The following is a 21,534-nucleotide window of genomic DNA, read 5'->3' as shown; positions in this document are numbered from 1 at the left end:
CTTGATACAAAAATCACTTTTCCAGGACCTTAGGTTAAAAGATCCCAAGATTAAAAGCAATGATAGAGACTTTATCGACGATCTCAGTGGCCTCACAATGTACATTGCGGGCACTGGATGCGGAGGTAACGGGTTCGATTCCCGGTAGGACCAATTTGAGAAATGAACTTTTGTAAATTGGTGGTGAGTGTTCTGGGAAATGCCCAGGAGTAAATTCCGTTGCTCTGGTACTCGTATCATCTGGTACTCTAGTACACAGAACAAAAACAGTACCTACATAAACAACTTAGAACTAATGTGACCGGAGGCGGACTTGTATATAAAATCTTACTATGTATTTATCAAACAATATAATACGTACATATATATTTGTATATATAAATGCGCCTAAATAAACTACATAAGTAATTATACATGTTGCATCTGAAATTCAGCAGCAGTGCAATTCAGTTTTTAAAAAAAGGGATGCGACTTGGAATATATTTCAGGTTGGTGTTCGTTCCATACTAGTGCATAAAAAATAATTATGTTATGTTGTGTTAATCATACAAAACATAATTAAATTATAAAACAAAGAACACTCAAAAAAGTATCTCAAATAGTAAAAGGTTTTCTCGTTATCGTCGTATTGAAGAATACAAGCGAAAATACACAAAAAGTAATCCCTATGGCCTTGCATTGACGCTTTTAATCTCATTATGATACATTTAGAAAATGAAAATGTTACCTGGGGCTGCTTTTATACACAGACATAATGCTCCACAGTAAAAACATGGAAAAGTTCATGAGAGTAAGTAGATACTGACAAGTGACATTTGTGTTTGAAGTATAGTTTTAAATTAACTATTTTTTCTGTAGTGATAACCTAGTTGCGAGTTTGTTTCCCACTGGGGAGCTTTTGAATCTAAAGTGCTTTAGACACTAGAAATAGCGGACTAATAAGCTTTTAAGAACTTAAGTCGCTATTTATAGTCTTAAGTGCAGTCGTTTCCTTCACTGAAATGCTCATAATAAATTTCAAATTAAATTTCGCACATAAATTCGGAGACAATCAGGGGTGTGAGCCTGGATTCGAACCCACGGCTTCTACTTGAGCGGCGGTAGGTCAAACCAAAAGTTAAATTAATTGAAAACAACCGTTTTTAAACAAAAATTTAAAAAGCGTTCCTATAAATTATTTCCCAGCTTCGGCCGGCTTGCTTTCTAACCAGATAACGAGTAAACAAGAAAAATGGGATTCTAAATGAAGACAAAGGGAACTCGCAGAGCGTAGCCTTTGTGAAAAGTGACAAAAATGATATTTGACAACCCGCTACCGTATTCGCTTCATAACTTTTTCAACTAGGGAACACTTTTGTGTTGCCATACGCTAGTTTCGTACAATGTATATGCGGGGACCCTGAAATATGCAGGAAAGTTAACTTGGAAAACATTTTGTTGGCCAAAGAAAGATTTTGGATATATCCTTTTAAGTCAAATACAATACAGCAGGTCTCCTTGTGTAATGTTAGCAATACTGCGTTCCGGTTTTTGAAGGGTAGGGGTGCTGGACGAAATCACAGGCACATGAGACTAGTCAACTCAAGTCTCAGGGTGACGGGCGCATTGGCAGTGCCCTTCAGATCTTTGCGATTTAAAGCTCTGAGTCGCACTGCAACTGTTATGGACAGGCGTGTAGCTTACCATCACGCGCACGATTTCTTCGCCCCGTTACTTGATATTAAATAAAAAAGTCAATTTACTGGCATTTCCGAGATTCGAGACTGATGTTTTCAATCTGGAGAATATAGAAACTTTGGAGACTTAAATCACCTATTTAAAATGTATTAAAAATCTACTAAACCATAAAGTAATTTTTATTCTTTTTAGATGGAAATGGCAGCGTTATAGAATAAAGCACTATTACATGTGGAGATAGAAGCACGGTAGTAACAGACTCAGGTTCTCTCTATCTGAAAGTGAATCAAACAAACGTCATTTGTTTCTTACACTGTATCTGCCATAAAAATGAAAAAAAAAACCTTAATAAATAAGGAAATGAAACTATTTTTCCGGATTTAAATCGTGTATATTTGTTTTTTCAAACAAACCGACGTTTCGGGCTCTTTACAGGTCCCATGGTCACGGTTGACTGTTAAGGGCCCGAAACGTCCGCTTGTTTGAAAAAACAAATATACGCGATTTAAATCCGGAAAAATAGTTTCATTTCCTGTGTGTAACAATCGCGAAAACCTAAGAACTTAATAAATAATTTTTAATTTCATGATTTGAGTTAATAAAGAACTTAATCAAAATATCATGAGTTCACTTTTTTAAATATGGAAACTTACTTTTGAAGTAATCTCGAAAGTCTCGCTTTTCCCGGATTTTCGAGACCGTGACGAGTCTCGAAAATCCGTTCCGTTCGTTTCCGTTTTTTTTTCGGGACGCGGAAATGCAATGAAATTGAGAGCGCCAAATATACATGTATATGGTCAATAATACAAACTTACGCGATATTTTCTAATAAAACAACATTTTAAATGATATATATATATACATTGGTCAGAAAACCTTCTTAAAGAAAAAAAAAAACGAAAAATTCAATAACGCTGTTAATTTTATTGTCAAAAAAGTATAATAGAAAAATTACTTATAATAACACAGCAATTTAGTGTTTTATTTAAGACTTGTGAAACGATATTTCAATGTACATCATGTAAAACCCAATAGGGTTTACATTACATCGTTTTAATTCTTAAGTTAATTTATAATCTGTTTCTATAATAAATGGACGCTTAGTAAATAAATAATTCAAACAAAAAAGATCCCTTAGTTCCAAAATTTGGCACAAGACTTATGTCCGTTGCCAACAAAGTTCAACTGTATATCAAAGTACTTAAGTGCACAGAAAACATCCTCGTAACAGTCGACAACATATTTCCATATCAATCCGAACCTTTCCAACCATCCGCCCGGCTCGACGTCCAAAAGCTAAATGACTGTAAGAATCCATCCCACTTTCAATTTATCACCGAGAGATGGCGTTGAATGTATGAATGAATTGAAAGTTAGATTACACAATTTAAATTCCCCCTTCATGCAAAATAGGGACGGAAAGATGAGGTCTGAGGGGGGAATACATTATACCGAAGCGGGGGGTGAAATATTTACCTCGCGGGAGTTTGGAAGTGTGTTCGACGGAGCGGAGCGAAATCTTAATGGATTATGGTATGATTGGACCACTCGACTTACCTGCCGCTATTTTGCAGGTTTTTTTCCTAATTCACAGTAGATTGCTTTCTGTTAGGTATTAATCCGATCGCGAGACCGTTTTTACCTTTCCCGTGTCTCGTTTTTCCCCTCCTTTTGCTCTGAATGGATGAGCAATTAGAGAAAATAACAATTTAATTTTTTTCGCCCGGTGTCTGCAGCTAATTCAATTTTCTCTTTTTTGCCTGTTTTTCCTGTATCGGCCGATAAGTCAATTAGAGCTATGAATGTTTCGTTTTTGTGACAGCTTTGTTTTGTAATGGACCTGGGATTATCGAAGTCTATTTTTGCGATAACATTGTTTATCTAATTGATTTCCTTGTCGAATACTTACATACGTATATAAAATAAGTATCAAAAATAACTCTGACATAACAATTACAGTGACAGACAACCACACCAATAACCTGGTCTTAAACTCGGGAATTCCTTATACAATAGCTACCAGTGTACCATACCATGCAAAGCGAAAAAGGCGGACTGGGCTCTAGCAGGTCTTTAAAGACCTAATGTGAGCACGCGTCAGACGCTAACTAACCACTTCTACTGTATTTATTGTTCTGTGGTTAGAAGCATGCCAGTATCTTAACACAGAAGTCTGTAAGCTCCGCCTACCTGACTACGTGTTGTGAATAGTTTCTGTAGTCGAAACTTATACTCAGAATATCCAGATTGGAACCAACTTAGTTGTTTATCCAAAGTGCCCTTACTGGTAATCGAACCTGGGTTCGATTTTGTCGTCAAGTTGACCAGGGTGTATTTAGAAGTTTTTCGATTGAATTAAAATACAATAGCGCTTTAAAAAAAACTAAATTCTTTTAAATCATGAAACCAAGTAAAAAGTATATCTTGGTCTAAACTACAAAAACAAAAATACATCGCTTTTAACCATACGTTAGCACAGACACAACAGAAACACGAAGAAAGTATTTGCCAAAAGGGAGTATTTCAAACATCCTACAAACAAAGGCCCTCATACCGGCCGCTAACAAATGAAAAACAAAAACCGCGTAACTGTTAAATACCGCTAAATGTAAGTGCTAAAAAAAGAGGCGACTTCACCGCCTTGCCATGAACATGTGCACCTATGGGAATACATATAAGCTGGACAAAGTCATACTATTTGTTGACGCTATTCGTTGTAAATGGTACTGATATGGTGAACGATACAAATTAATAAATATTAGACAACAACACATACTTTGCTGTGATCACAAAGTAAGTAATTAAAGCACTTGTATTATGGAAATCGGAAACAACGACGGTACCACAAACACCTAGACCCGAGACAATATAGAAAGATAGTTTTTCTACATTGACTCGGCCGGGGATCCAACCCACGACCTCAGAAATGGCGACACCTTGAAAACCGGTGTGCAAGCCACTCCACCACTGATGTAGTCAAAACACGATACAGAACAAATTTCTAATTATTAGATTATACTTATCGAGTTTTTAGGTTTCCGCTATTGGTATACGATTGCGAAGTGATCATATAGTTTTGCGTATATTTGTTTTTTTTTAAACAAACCAACGTTTCGGACTATTCACAGGTCTCACTGAGATTATATAAGCATATTAGTACTTAGTAGCAGTAGCGCTCCTTGTGAAAGAGTTCGTCCAGGGAAGTACTGCCACCTTACCCATCTCTGCCGTCAAGCAGTAATGTGAGCATTACTGAGTTCCGGTTTGGAAGGGTAAAGGTGCTGGTGAAATCACAAGCACTTGTCAAGTTATGTCTCATAGTGATGGGCGCAGTGGCAGTGCTCCTAAGATCTTTGCGATTTAAAGCTCTGAGCGGCACTGCAACTGTTATAGACAGGCGTGTAGCTTAACATCAGGCGCACGACTGTTCGTGCAGTCACCTGATATTATAAAAAAACTATTGCAATTACTAGCTGGCACCAAAGGGCGCGACTAGCGCAAGTGTGACATAATGCGCGACATACTGCCATTCTCGTGCTTTATGCCGCTGTCGTGCAAGTCGCGCCCTATTGTGCTACTACTGTTGTGCTACTCTTTACAGAGAAAAGTGCCCAAAACGCTATTCTTAAAAAAATATATGCAATTTAAATACCGAAAACTAATTTGATTTCCAATAGATTAAGTATGATTCTAATTTAAATTCAAATAAGGAAACCTTTGCCCAGTAGTGGGACATACGCATAGCACATGCACAGCAGGGAACATGGACAAGGTTGCTACTGTGTAAGCAAAGATGATAAACAGTGAAAATTCGCATTCAATGTCAGCTGATTCAAGTTGCTAACTGTCTTAATTGTTTAATAATCGTGGTGTGAATTGTAAGAAATAGAACGAGCCGTGTTTTCTACTTTTAGAAAATGGTATCATACAATATCATAGAATAGGTATCATATAGTACAGGCACATGGGACTTGTCAACTTATGTCTCAGGGTGACGGGATCAGTGGCAGTGCCCCTCTGATCTTTGCGATTTAAAGCTCTTGAGTAGCAATGCAACTGTTATGGACAGGCGTGTAGCTAACCATCTGGCGTACGACTGTTCGTCCCGTCAAAAATGTTCCTGAGTAATTTCAAATCACTTGCCTAAGCAGAGATAAATCATTGTCGGGACACTAAAATGGTTGACATTTGTTGAAAACAAGTGAAAACAAACCTAATTCCGATTATAATAAAAACAATTTTATATATATGTATATTGCACATTAAACATAAGCAGCACACACAGTCACAGGAAATTTGACGCCAGTGACCTGATCGCTTAGGTTTGCAGCCGTAAAGTGACGAAACGAGAGTGAACGCCATTCTGTGACATGACCTTTTTATAGTACCTAACTCCTGGGAAAATGAAGACGGAAACCTGTACTACAAACGAAGGTAGCAAAAAGGCGAGTTTCACCGAATTACTTCGTAAATTCCCAAAGACAAAATCCAGATTTTTTTTATAATATCAAGTGACGGGACGAACAAGTGCGCCTGATGGTAAGCTACACGCGTCCAAAACAGTTGCGGTGCCACTCAGAGCTTTAAATTGCAAAGTTCTGAGGGGCACTGCCATTGCGCCCGTCACCTTGACACATAAATTGACAAGTCCCATGTGCCTGTAATTTTACCAGCACCCTTAACCCTCTAACCGGAACATAGTAATGCTCACATTACTGCTTGGTGATAGAAATAGATAAGGTGGCAGTCTTCTTTAGATGAACTCTTTCACAAGGAACTCTATTGATGCATAAAGATAATTTACAGTCGTGAGTAAGAACAGCTGGCCATCCGTTTATAAAAAACATATTCTAATCGACTCTTGTTAATAATTTCTTATAAAAACACAATGTAGTGTTCTTTGCCAAAGTTGTTTGGAATTACGACTGCGATCATCAGGTTAAATATGGTCTGACTTTTTCGTTATACTTCTTACAAAAGTACAACAACATAATGAGTTACACCCTTTGTCCTATATACATAACACCTTTGGGCACCGGTATTAACAAACTTCTTTGCAACAAACAAACTTCCTATTAATAACACTTACGTCAAACATTACTACATAAACAAAGACAAAGTTCTTTTGTATGTAGTTTCTTTGTTTGAATGAATAGCAACTTTCTATATTATGGTTACTTGAAATTTGGCCTTTAGGTTGGGAGCTAAGGTCGATTTTAGATGAAAATGTTGGTACTTAAGCACTGAAGATTTACGTTTGGTCTAGATATCTAGGATTTATGCTAAAGACTGACCTGATTCAGATTTATAGTTTCAGGTTTGGTCGCAAAGAAAATTCAGTTACAATTTTCGTATGAGGTCCCCTCATCAGATTCTGACTTCTTGGCAACAATGGGACTGTTACGGACTCCTTTGTACATTTTATTCTTTTCTTTCTAGTTGTCATGTGACGGTGATTTGTTGATTACATATATTGCGTCAAGTGAAAAGTCGACTTTTATTTGGGGAAAATATTTTTTTTTTGTGATAGCCGAGACAAACTCGGAACAACATCGTCGGCATCAGGAACCACGCTTTCAAACAAAAAAGAATTTCCAAAATCGGTCCACAATTGATGGAGAAAACGGTAAGTACACGGACATACCTGTAAAATTTGAGGATTTTCCTCGATTTCCATGGATGAGGATCCATGGAAGATTCTGACTTGGTGACAATGGGACCACCACGAGAGTGCATGCACCCTTTAAAACAAAAAGACTTTACAAAATCGGTCCACAATTGCCGGAGATATCGGAAAACATACATACAGCCGAACGCTTAACCTCCTCCTTTTTTTTTGAAGGCGATTAAAAAGACATCCTTACGAGCTTGCTATGTATTATACAAATCGTCGATTTGGCGTGTAAACCTCGTATGTGATTTGAATGATTTTTCCAGAAAGAACAAAAAAGGGTGCTTTTGTTTCTAGTTAGCATTTTCAATTGGTTTAAGTATCTTGGATGCTACATTACGGAATAAAATACATATTTAATGGACACATTCTCGACTACGAATGCTACTACCCCATGACAGCATTTGGGTGTAAGCAAATAGCCATAAAGAGATCTATTTAGGAAATTAACAATGTTGTCAAGTGTTCCATTGTTTCACTCCTAGATTTAAGAGGCTTTTGTCGGGCTGTTAAATACGATGCACATATACGACGTTCGCACTTTTCTTTTGATTTGGTCAATGAACTTAATCTCAGATGTCCTTGTCCAGGTTTGCCATCCGCTTTTCCTTCGACCAGTTTTAATGAAGCAATCGTGTCCTATGTAAGATCATCAATCCTACTTCGTCGTAAGTTTTAAACCATAGATATTAGAATATTATAAAAAGAGCAAGTACGGCAACTTCCGATCGTTCGACGTGAAAATGCCTATATTTCACTCGGAGCGTAGGGTTGTTACATTATTATTTTATAGTCTGTCTTTTTGAAGACGGGTTAAAGTTACAGTTCATTGTGCAAAAGTGTTACCCGCTTCTGAGCAGCTAGTGATTGCAGTCGATACATATTCTATCGACTATCGTCTGAATATTGGTAACGCTTATGAAATAAATAACCGAATTTGTTTCATTTGGATCATCCTCGAACATTATTCATCCAATTTCTGAGCAAAAGTTCATTCGAATCGTCAATTTTTGTAAGTTAATACACTGCATTTAGAACAATGTATATGAAAAATACAAAGAGGAGACATAATTTGAAATTTTTCATTTGAATTCAATATAGATAATCAAATCCGACTACTTTTGTTAAAATGTAAATGTCGCGGCGTAGACATAGAGCGTAGTTTATATTTATTTTAAGAGTAATATTTAATAATCTAATTGTTTTCTTTATTGTTAAGTTGCGTAAAAAGGAAAGATTTCGTTATTGTTTTACTTTCTTATTAATTAAGTAACTCTTACACATTGCAATTTCTTCTTTTGAATAATAATTGTGTGAAGCGTAAAGCCCATTTTCATATTTTAGGTAATTAAGCGTAATTTCCTTGAAAACTTTCTGTTTTAATTTAATTGTCGCATTGTTGACATCACACCCTTTTTTACTTACAAGTCCATTATTTTGTTGTTGAAACTTCATTTGTTATCAATCAGGTAATTCTTTTACATTACATTTCTTTATGTTAAATAATATTACTATTGTGTAAAGGGAAAAAATCCTTTTTTTAACTTAAGTAATTAAACGTAATTTTATTAAGCAGTTTCTTTTAATTTCATATAATTGACACGTCATCTACTTCGCACTTTTTGTTATCTAGCATGCCATTGGTTGGTAATAATTTAGCGTTCACGCGCAAAAAACACGATGAGGTTGGATTACAACGAGTAAAAGTTATGGCGTACTTATTGATTGTTAAAATAGCCAAAAGTCGAGGAAACTTGTTTAAGTGTGACAACAAGAATCTACAGTACATGTGTCTGTTTAGTAAATACTATTTTATGAAAAGTCAACAAGAATAATAGACTTATTAACGTCAAGGTTTATATTTTTATTTCCACAATTTTCCACAAATTACTAGAGCTACAGCATGGAAGAGTCAACAATTACGATATAGATGAATAAAAATGGATCTCGATACTAGTAGGCCAACTGTCAAAATAAGAATAATATATATAATAATAAATAATGCAATTAGCAATCATCAGAACGTCGGAACACACACAATTCAGTCATTTTTGGTAAAATTCTATTTTTTTTTCACAAATTTTCGATAAATCTATCGACAACAACTACGTAATTATTTAAAATTTTATGAAAATTGGTAACCCTACAAATGACATTTTACTCCGTCTTCAAAAAAGACGGACTCTAGTTGTATTTACGGGTTATCCTAAGTACATTCCTGTTCCCATCACATTTACGATATTTACCATACGTCAGAGAGCTAGGTGATCACGAGTATTGTTGTGGTCTATAGAATCTATGGATTAATAATAAATGATCAATCAGATTATTCGAATACGAAAATTAGTAGGTTACTAATTTGTCATTCGAATAACAGGATTAGTAATTACTAATGAATCGAATATAGAAATCATTCACAATCCCACATCACTAAATTCATACACGTATATGCAATTGTTTAGATTCGCTCTGGGCCTTTTGGAGGGAAAGTGTCGTTTTTATTTTGACTTTCAATTATTTTGTGAAATCTAGTTTAAAGTGGAATAGGATAGTGCTATTTGTCTTAATCGAAGACTTAAACGCGAAATTACACGAATCTCGAACTAAAATACCCGTATCTGCCCGTTCTAAGGAATCCCGAATCAATCCAAGCACGCCGCCTCAACTATATGCCTATCCTCTTTGTGGCGGCCATATTTACAGAAACATAATTAAACGAAGACAAAGCTCAAAGGAATCCAAGCCAAAATTATTAATAATAATGCAATTATTTAGTATTATTACTAGCGTATCGAAACGGTTCTGTGATTTACTCATTCACTATTGTGTGATTTCTTATTAATTCACAAAGCTACCTATGACTAAGTTGGTGAGAGTTATTTTTTTAACGGACATTAGTGTATTTTCAAATAAGAACCAGTGTAAGATGCTCCGCTATATTTTCCAGGCTGAGTAAACGAGCGGTCTTTTTATAATTGCCATGCGTCTGATTAGTCATGACAGACAAACAACGTTGAGCTCAGATGAGTAATTTTTGCATTTTTTTTGAGGAAACGTAATAATGGACGTCGTCACAGTAGGTGGTAGACGTTTGAGGTTTTCCTTGTCTATAGAATTTTATTGTCAATGGCAGTCATAGTCATTGCTCATTAGTTAAGGTATGTCTGTTAACTCATTTCAAAGAAGAAACCGTCACTGTTTGGTTCACGGATAAACTCCATTGTATTTTAAGCACAAAAATACTTGGAATCAAACGAGTAATTTTCAAGTTATATAGCTCTAGTTAATTTTGGTGGCAATTTTTGTTTTTTAAGTATTCCGGTTTATTTATCATGACATATTAAATAATAACTACACTATAATATAACAATAACGCAACCACTGACAGTCTCCCTCTAGGGAAACCCGGTACCATGGAAACACACATAGATGACCACAAACTACACCCAAACTGACGATAGTAATAAATGCATGCTACAGAAATATTCTCCCGGTCTGGAAATCGAACCCGGGACCTCTGTGTGGCAGACCAGCATGGTAACCTTTCGTCCACCAAAGCTATTCAATAAAGTAATACGTTATGATAATATTCTAGAATGTTTAAATAATAAAAATTGCCACCGAAATTAGGTACAGATAATCTCAGTACGGAGTACTAAAAGACCGACCTCAAAAGTCATTCATCCCCTAGTTTGCCACCCTTTGAGATGGAATTTTTTTTCTAATTTAAATGGGACTACTACTGAGGTACCCCCTTTCCAACAAAAAAAGAATCATCAAAATCTGTTCATAACTTATTATCGGTCATAACTTATAGCGTGACATACATACACAAAAAACACAGTCGAATTGGGTACCCCATTCTTTTTTAAAATCAATTAAAATCTAACCTAAAAATTAACCAAATACACTTTTTTGTTTTCTTTATTTCTTTGAAAATGTAAAATTCGCAAGCGTAATTTTGTTTATAAGCATTTTAAAGAGACCAAGACATACATAAAGAGCTGACAAAGTTAAAGGTACGCAATTATGAACATGCAAGCGACTGTACGACATGTCAGCTATATTTGAAAGCTCGCAACACCAAGAATAATTACGTTTCAGAATGGATCTAATTTCACTTTTGCCACTCAGAGATCTGAGAGGATCTGCCAGTACGCCCGTCACCCAGAGACATGAGTTGACAGTTCCATGTGCCTGTAATTTCACCAGCACCCTTACCCTTCAAAACCGGAACGTAGTAATTAATATTCACATTATTGCTTGGCGGCCGAAATAGGTAAGGTTAGTAGTACTTGCCTGGACGAACTCTTTCACAAGGAGCTTTATTTCTACTAATATCCACAATATATATCCATAATATATAATAGATATAGACAATCCATTCTCATTTACACCATCTTACTCTCTTCAAATATTGATACTTCGCCATTGAAAGCTGGACACAATTATACGGTCTACCTTTTTGTCTCTCAACCTTTTTAATAAATTTTTGTCATGCGCACAAAAGGAGATCCCCCCACATTCCAATCCATAACAGTTGCAGTGGCACTCAGAGCTTCGCAAACATCTTATGGCACTGCCACTGCGCACGTTACCCGGAGACATAACTTGACAAGTGCCTGTAATTTCGCCAGCACACTTACCCTTCAAAACTGGAACGCCGTAATGTTCACATCACAGCTTGGCGGCAGAAATAGGTAAGGTGAGGACAAATTCTTTCACAAGGAACTCCACTGCCATTAAACTTTTAACTTTTCCGGCGTGGGGTAAAAAATACTTTAAGTAACTGAAACTATGTTCAAAGTTAATCGATCTAAATTAGCCCGAATAATATAATATTGTATAGAACCATGTCGTCACTTAACAACTAAACTATTATTAAACCTGTATCAAATTCAATCATAGACATATATTTTCCGAGTAATCAACCCTTTCATAAATTGTCCTTTAGTACAACACATGTGCCGATTCTCATAATACACGCTACCAATAGTAATTTTGTAACGATGGATGTAAATTACACGCCCATCCCACCCACCAATCACCCGATTAGTGTGATCCTCTATAATTCATCAAGTGATATTTTGATATTCAATTACCGATTTTTATATGGGTAGTAATAAAAGCTCCGAAAAGCAAATTCAAAATGACCTTATTCAAAATACGAATGTTACTGTGTTATTTACTTAGCGAACGAATAACGACGGAACGAACGAACCGACGACTTCTAGCATACCGTGCCAGACGGCCACCAACTGGCCACGGAACGAACCAGCGAACCTCACGAATTTTTCTATGTAAACCGTTAGGCCACCGAGGTTGTCAAATGTTTAAATTTATTATACTATATACATTTTATGCATATACCATCAATTAGCCTTAGTCCGCTGCTACCTAATTTGTTTTTACGAACCGTTATTATTTCCCTTTTTATAGCGGAATGGGCTGTAGTAAGAAGTAACATAAACAATACAATAAAAAATATATGACTGACCTGCACTCCTCGCTTCTGCTTCTAGCCTCGTCCCAACCAGGATGGTGACAAAAAACAATAACACTAAAGCCTTCAAACTCACTCCCCCATACCTTCCCTTACACCTTATATTGTCATAATTACTAAAATTATTGTCTAAAACACTATTATTGCTATCTTTATTTATGTTATCTTTTGTTGATCCATCTTTTCCTGATCCGTTTTCCTTTGTTTTATCTTTTTCAAATACGTTTCTTTTGAAGCCTACTTCTCCTGGGTTGATTTCTCTTTCTCCTCGAAGGAGGTTTTTGAGATCGTCCTCTCTCGAGGAATCGGGATCGAGAGATTCCAAGACCAGGTCTTGGGGTTTCTCCATGATTGATGGTTCAGTTGGTGCCGTGGGTGTCAAATTTGTGGATCATCTTGTGGGTTCATCTGTAACAAAAAAAAACATGTTATTTATCGAAAAAAATAAGTTGTTCGGATCGTAGCAGATATTACTTTATTTATGTCTCATAAATATTATATAGAGATCGTAAAAAAAAATTAAACAATAACAATAAAATTAACAATTTGTTATACCATGTACACGATATAAGAGCACTTCAAAGTGTTAAGTTTCTGATAATAATGACAAAGTATAATAATGTCTATACTTCAAGGATCGTCATAACTAACACATGAATGAATAGTCCAAAAAAAAGTAAATCATCGAGATTGTAGTAATTTTATAAAAGGTCAATTCAATGATACACCGAAGACGTGTTTAGAATGACCGATATATTTAAGTGCCACAACCAGCTACCCACATAGATATTATAAAAGGTACTTAAAGGTAAACCTTCACATACAACAGAGATTGACAATAATTAAAAGGTTTATAAATTCATGAATATAACGGGTTCTTTAAAAATAGGTCTAAGTATAAGGAAGCGTTTTTTAGCTTACGTCATTAAACGATGAGGTGATATTAGTTTTTGCCGAAGCGTAGTTGGCGAAGCTTTCTTGTCATCCGCTTAAATTGACTAATCTACGAGCGGAACTTTGGTTCCTTAACCAATATGCATGAACTTTGAAATTAACATAAAAATACAATTCTACGAATAACGACGAAGCAGAAATTTTGAAGAAGCAGAATTATATGAGACAATTAAGGTCAATATTTTAAGTTTATGGGAAAAATATTTAATTATCACACCATGTTCATTCGAACGTGCACGAACTGAGAAAAAGAAATATTAGAAAAATATTTGCTAGCGCAAATGTGACGAACTACGAAAAAAGAAAAAAGAGACTGCCGCGATTCAGTAGGGTATCGATTCCGGCTAGTTATTAATCGACATTAAAATATCTTTAGCTAACACGAACACGAACTGGAAGTCACAGTTTCGAATAGCCTCCCATAAGATAGACCGACAATTTTTAATACGGCACGATAAGCCTATCGGGAGTGATCTCTCGCTGACCAGCGTCACACAAGTCATTTTGGTGAGTGAGAGAGCATGTGATGCTGTGGTCTCCACTAGTGAGGATGTGATGTTGCAAAAGGAGACGGCAGAAAGAGCGAGGAACCAATTTTGTCCAACTTCTTTTGGCAACTTCGCTTACCACCAGGCACACGACTTGTTCGTCCCGTCACTTAGTATTATAAAAAAAAACATTAATACTTGCTTGAAGATGAAATCAACCCAAACACCAAACAATTTCTTACATCACGGCGAAAGTAACACGAATAAAGCTCTTCCTACAACCAGTTTTAAGCAGGAACGCAAAGAGTTTTCCAATAAGGTAAACATCATATTTTGTTTTTTACACGCTCTATACCACTTTACTGAACTAGCAAAAAAATCGAACGACTTAATAGGGTAAACGCACCCATACCCGACACGTCATAAATTCGTTATCGCAAAAAAAACAAAATGGCCGATATTGGCGCGAGAGTAAGTGCAAAACAACGTCGACAATCTAATAAGCAATTCATCAAGAGATGTGACAGTGTGTGTTATCTTGTGTTGTTAGGGGGTGTGAATGGGGGAGGAGGGGAGATGAGAGGTTGCATTGAAGACACCTGCGGCCTGACGTAGATAAAGAGGCGAGGAATGAGATGAACTTACGTCTTAAAGCCGGATTAACGAGGTCTAGACTCGCATAATGAGGAGGCTTTCGTTAAACTCGATCGATAATGGACAAGATGCGGCGAGTGACTTTTCAGATTTTACATTGAGTTTTGATGAATATCTAGGGGTTTTATATTTTTTACATGATGTCTGTATTGAGCGGTTAAGAATTAAAACTTAAAATGAAATAAGTTGACGATCTCTGTGATTAAGAGGTGGACGCTTGATGAACTGGTTCCGAGGTTGATTCCAAAGTTGAATTCATTACTCTGAAATCATAGTACAGTAAATTTCTCAGTTTGCAATCAAGTGATTTGTATGATTGTATGGTAAATGATTATAAAGTTCTTAAAACTTAAAAAGCTAATAAAATTTCTTTGAAAATTGAATTTAAAAAATTAAGTTTAGATTTTACACAGTTCAAAACTGCCATTCAAACCATTGAACTTTAAACGCTTAACTCGCAAAAATACGGAACGATTGTAGGTATAAAAGTGCCTCTTATGGTAGTAACAAATAACAAAGGCGATTGCATTCAGAGTGCTGGCCAGCCGTCCCAGGTGCAGAATAAACTACGTCATTAATCTTATCCAGCGGATAAGGGTCCGGGACAATCACACGTTTGCTTGCACGATGGTATGGGAACGTTGGAACAAACGTTTGATAAAGCAAAAATTGTTACATTTAAATAATCTGTTAAGTCTGGCTTAGAGCCAATGCACACTGCGTATTTTTTACGCGCAGTTGACGCGCGTCGTAGACGCTCAAAAAGCAGACTGCCGCGTTTGCGTTTGAATCGATTCAACAACAACATTGCGTTGGCTGAGGAAGGAGGTGGAGAAGGGACGGATACTCACGCCACTGCGCCTCTTCGCCACCCGCATTCGTCTTTATTGCCTACGCGCAGATGACGCGCTTGTGACAAACGCGCGTTTAGGCCGCCACTGTATTTGTGAACGTGTGCAAAAGTTTAATGCGTTGTCTGCGTCTTCTGCGCGTAAAAAATACACCGTGTGTAAAGGCTCTTAGGGAAACGATCATATACCAAACAATTAAGCAATAAGTAGTGTGTCTGTAAATTAATATCTGAAACTATAAGTGATTTTACCAACTAACTCCTAACCAATATTTATTGAACATTCTCAATTACTTTACACCTCACCTACAACGACCTTGGTGGCCCAAACGTTTATTCTGTGGGCGCTGGATGAGAGAGTCCTGGGTTCGATTTCCTGTAGGACCAGAGTGAATCCGTTGCTCTGGTACTCATAGGACAGGGAATTCCCTAAATTGAGACCAGGCACTTGGTGTGGTTAGTCAATTTACTGTCTTTTTTTGGTTTTTATTCTTTGAGTTTCACTACTACTTCCTTCAATTTTAAATAATTCAACAATGGCGGGGACCCAATTTTATATAATTTAATCCTAGTTTTACTTTAGTATTTAAGCTTTTGTTGTACCTTACTTATGAAAAAAATCCATACACATCCACATCCACAGCAGATATAAACACACTAGATAAGTATACGGTATATGTCTAATTATACTATAGTGATACAGTAAGTACAAAGGTCTCAGGTGGTATTGCGGCCGGTCATTAATCTGCGAACACTACACTCTTATTCCGCGCTTTCTTTTTATAGACACTATTCATTATGAAAGTTAAGCCAATGTCTAGTAGCTTTGTTACGGCTGTGTTTACCGTAACATAATAATGTGAATATACTTAGTGTCATTAAGAAAGAAGATATCCACAATATTAACTTTAACTCCAAAATTCATTCATTCAGTAAACGATTCTTTTATGGGGACCTGTATACCTTTTTTTCCAAAGCCGTGGTAGCCTAACGGTTTGACCTACCGGTTCTCGAGCAGAGTGAAATTTACCGTATAAAGGAAAAACAGTAATCTGAACGTCGAAGAAGATTCACAACCCTCAGAAAACGTGTTGAAGTCCCTAACCCGCATTGGACCAACTTTGCGGACTATGGCCTAAACCCTCGCCTCAGAGGAGATACGTGCCCGTCAGTGAGACGTTTCTACAATAAGATTCCGGAGCATATACTAAGATTATCACTTATTAATGGAGATGCGACCAGTACAACTTTTACCGAGTAACCGAGTACCGAATATTACTCGGTTTAACATTTGCCGAGCCGAGAACTCGGCCGAGTTACTCGGTACATTACAACCGGTACGCGATGATCCTAAAGTCCTTTTGCTCTAGAATTAGACCGATACGTCAATGAAAGTTTATTGTCTCGAGAGCAGAGTCCTTTCCAATGGTGGGCAGGGTATAAAACAAGATATCCAAAACTGGCACAGTTAGCACGAGTGTTTATATGTGCACCTGCAAGCACTGTGTAAGGCGAGCGGTTATTTTCCGAAGCGGCTCATGTATAGGAAAAAAAAGAACACACTATTACCTGAACGCGCAGAAAGCCTTGTATTCCTTCATCATAACTTGCCTTTATTAAATTTTAAATATTAATAATGTAAACTTTCTTTGTAAATTACTAAATTGCTACAAATTGTTAGAATTGTCTAGAAATAAATTCTAAGGAATAAATCTGTTTTGATTATTTTACATATATTGTTGGTTTTACTTTATTCTGTCTATAGTTGTAATGCTTTATTTTAACCGAGTAACTCTTCTCATGCACTCAGTTATTCGGCCGAGTACAAGTAGTAAACAACGGCCGACTACACCGAGTACGTTCCTAAGTTTAAAAATCACATTGAAAGTATTTAAATTGAAAAGTCATATTACAAAATTGAAACAAAGTGTTAGATAAAGATGTATGGAAAGACGACATGACTCTAGATTCCACACAAATTTGATTCAAATTGTTATTCCACAGAATTTGAGTTTATTTGAAAAGAGCAGCTTCCATGCGGGAAAGTTTAAGAAAATGACTTTTTAAGTGTAAATTTATTGACTTTGAATGTACATATACACTTCACGTTTTTTTATTCATCGATGTAGTCAGAGACCACAACCTTTTACTTGCTACGATCCTGACACATTTTTTGCATCATCGACTCATATCGAAATAATAATATTGCACTAACATACTATATAATACTCACCACTAAAGATACAAAGAACTTGAACCGATTGTATTTACCAAACAAGTTGTATAAAGGCGATCGGCTGTCTTCGCTGACGCCGGTGTTCGGACGTCATCGGCACCGCATGATCGCGACTGAATATTCAAGTAAAGCTTTTTCTAAGGCCGGCCTATTCCGCGTTCATAACTGTAGTTACTACCTAAGTCGTAATACGTGTGCATACAATAGTGCACGTTCACAAACTGAACATTGATACCTCTAAAAGCGTCACCTGCTTAATTACGTCACCGCTAAAGATGGCGGAGGATTAATAAGATAAATTTATTTCAATATAACTTAACCTAATATAATATAAGTAAAACAAATGTAAATAAAGCTATTATAGTATTAAAATAAGCGTTGAGAAGGGAATGTAAACTAACTATACATTCTTTATAGTAAAGTTATACATTTTGATATTAGAACCTAATGTGTAATTGCGATGCCTAAACAAAGTAAATATATAAAATACAGGTTATTTTAGGCATCTTTTTGGGCAAATTTGTTTATATTACAGCTTAAAAAAATAGGTTTTCTATATTCAACAAAAAAATAATTAGTGGTTGTAAATTAATGGTTACCTATATAAAACAACAAATTGTAATTATGAAACAATATCCAGCAAGTCCTCTGTTTCATTGTAAGTCTGTAAGTCCTTTTACATTCTATATTATTCATGGCTAAATAATACAATTAGAATTTAATTTAAAGTAAAGGAATGTATCAAGGAAGCAAAAGAATCTATGCGAGTGTATTGTGCGGAGTTGTGCACGAGATGAACACGTATCGAGTCGTCTGTGGTTGGTTAAATTAACGGAATCAAATGGAGTAATTGAGTGCTTTTTCAAAATTATTTGTTGGATAAACAGTTGCCGAACCGAGAGGACATCGCACTCGTTTAGGAGTTTGCAGGTTGGATAATCGAAAGGACGGAAGTTGATGACTTTAAGAACAGCTCTCTGTGCTCTTTCCAGGTTTATCAGGGTGGTCTTATGTGCACCGCCCCAGGATGTAATGCAGTAAAGTAACAAGATTGACAGAGGGCTAACTACACTGATTTGAGAAGGGCGCTGCTAGCTGCATATCTTAAATTTTTAAAAACATATATCAATTTTCGAACTCTAGAAGTTGAGATTAAGATGTTGGTAAATTATGACACCTAAATATTTAATGTCGTTTGTGCTGTCCATTGTTCGACAAGCACAGAGGTTTAGATGAGTTCGAGGGCTTGTACAATGGTAAGCTACTATTGAAAAAGCATTCTCGGGAGATTGTGAGGAGATATTGTAAAGAACGTCATAAATTTAGTTTTGCTTCCTAGCAACTGACTACTGTCAGTGTAAGGGTATTCGCTCTGATCCACTCGGTTACTGAGTTAAAACCAAATTGAGCATGTGAAAATGTTTCATTCCAACTTGATGCGCTGAATAATAAGACTGCATCATCGGCGTAAGATATGATCTTGCCACCAGAGAGACGAAGAGCGCATAGTTGGTTAATATAGACAAGGAATAGGATTAATCCTAATATGCTTCCTTGAGGAACACCGTATTCAATCGGTAATTCGTCACTCGTTATTTTGTCAATCGTCACGCGCTGTTTTCTGTGAAAAAGATAGTCCTGTAAAAGCTTGAGCTGCATTCCTCCAATTTCAAGTACTTCTAACTTGTTTAAAAGTATGGGTATGTTTACAGTGTCAAAGGCTTTTGCGAGGTCAAGGAAGACAGCTAAATGTAATCAGTCAGTTCATCAACTGCGTCGCTCGCCGATAGCCCTGTTCTGAACCCATATTGAGACATCGATAGAAGTTTCTTAGTTTCTAAATAATTAACAAACCTTTTATCGATTAATCTTTCAAGTAGCTTAGAAAGACATGGCATTATTGTAATTGGACAATAATTGTTAATATTGCTCTTATCACCGCTTTTGTGAATAGGTTTTATATGGGCTGTTGTCAGTACTTTGGGAAATGTTCCTGTTAATAAACAGAGATTGAAAATATAGGTACAAATATAGGGCGTAAATCTTTTAGTTGTTGTATTCATTTCTATAATTTTAGTGAGCGAGCTAATCAAATATTCCATTGTTCTATTGGCGTCTGTTGAGTTGTATATTGGTGACACATCTAAGCTAGCAAGGTCACGAGACACCTTGCTTCTTCTTCTTCCTTATTCAGTTCTGCAAAAGAATTGATAAATTGGGTTCTATTGAAGTTCTTTTGTATGCTTAGTAGTAAGGTATAGTGGTTAGTTAGGAGAGTTTTTGACACTATAGTTGTTACGATAAGGATGGTTGTGGCTAATATATGGTCTAAGCAATTACGATCACTCGTCGGACGAAAATGGGTTGGGAGGTAACCAAGAGAAGCTGTTAGGTTTAATTACTCGCCTGAGTTTCTATCTTCATTGTTGTTCTTAATGTCAATATTAAGGTCACCAAAAATAAATACGTTTCGAAAAGATGAAAGTGTTTTCATAATGTCACCTAAGGAAAGCAAAAAAACTTGTGATGTTTCTGTGTGAAGGGAAGCGATAAATCGCAACAATTGCAATGTCATTACCAATTTTAAAAATCAAGCTGTTAGCGTCCACTATTTTAGGTTCCTCTATCAAGACGTTTGATACATCAGTTTTTACGAAAGAGCTACGCCATCATTCTGAAGTACATTGCTTTCCTTACTACCATATGAATTATAGCCATCGCAATGTGCAATTGAGGTGGTTTTGAGTAACTTACACTCAGTTAAAACCAATATGTCAAGTTCAAAATCAATGAGGTTTAACAACGATAAAAGACCGTCAAAATTGCAATTAATACTTCTAATATTCTGTAGAACTAGTTTTAAATTAGAATTAGACCTAGAAATACACGAGGGGAACTTATCTGGGTCGCATGTTATTGAATTATTTTCACAAGTTGCATCAATGTCTTGGGCTAAATCGTTAACAATAGTACCCATGTTTGAGCTGTGTTACAGAAGGAACGAGGCGCTCTAGGCGCCCTAATAATCAGTGTTACTCACGTGTCTCGCTATTGCGTTTTTCCTTGCAGGACAATATTCGTCTACTGTTTTATGGTTTGCCCCCCGTATATTGTAAAATGTCGACTCCCTGCACATTCAATAAAAATATTTATTCGCCAAAACAATACAACACATCACGAATAGATAATTCGATTGCATGAAATTCAAATTTAAACTACACGGGTATGTCTACATGACATAAACTACGTTTCATCGTGATTTTTTTAAGAAAATATTCTGAATTTATTTTATTAAATATCATGTTTTACTACCATAATACTCATTTTTTTTCTGAATATACTCCACCATTTTGTAATTATTATTGATTCAAACATCGAAGAAACAAGGAAAAATTTCTGCGATCCTACAGGACTCGAACCACGGTTAGGCATCAGACGCTGGTTCGAGTGTAGTCGAATCAAAGGAATATTTCTTTCTCTTAGTTTGATCTTTGTATTAAT

At 36.2% G+C, this 21,534-nt stretch overlaps 1 protein-coding gene across 6 annotated transcripts in view; it reads right to left on the bottom strand.

Moving 5' to 3' along the window:
- LOC113228104 (latrophilin Cirl) overlaps positions 1 to 21,534 on the bottom strand; it is a 627,124-nt gene that overhangs the window by 243,932 nt on the left and 361,658 nt on the right. For all 6 annotated transcript variants that reach the window (XM_026461250.1, XM_026461249.1, XM_026461253.1 and 3 more), the window contains one exon: positions 12,846 to 13,259. In XM_026461250.1, the coding sequence (XP_026317035.1) occupies positions 12,846 to 13,200 (355 nt within the window). In that variant the 5' untranslated portion in view covers positions 13,201 to 13,259. The remainder of the gene's footprint in view (positions 1 to 12,845; positions 13,260 to 21,534) is intronic.

The sequence above is a fragment of the Hyposmocoma kahamanoa genome, unplaced genomic scaffold, assembly GCF_003589595.1.
Source record: "Hyposmocoma kahamanoa isolate Upper Pololo Valley unplaced genomic scaffold, ASM358959v1 224, whole genome shotgun sequence".
In the NCBI taxonomy this organism is placed as follows: domain Eukaryota; kingdom Metazoa; phylum Arthropoda; class Insecta; order Lepidoptera; family Cosmopterigidae; genus Hyposmocoma; species Hyposmocoma kahamanoa.
This window is presented reverse-complemented; position numbering and strand designations above follow the sequence as displayed.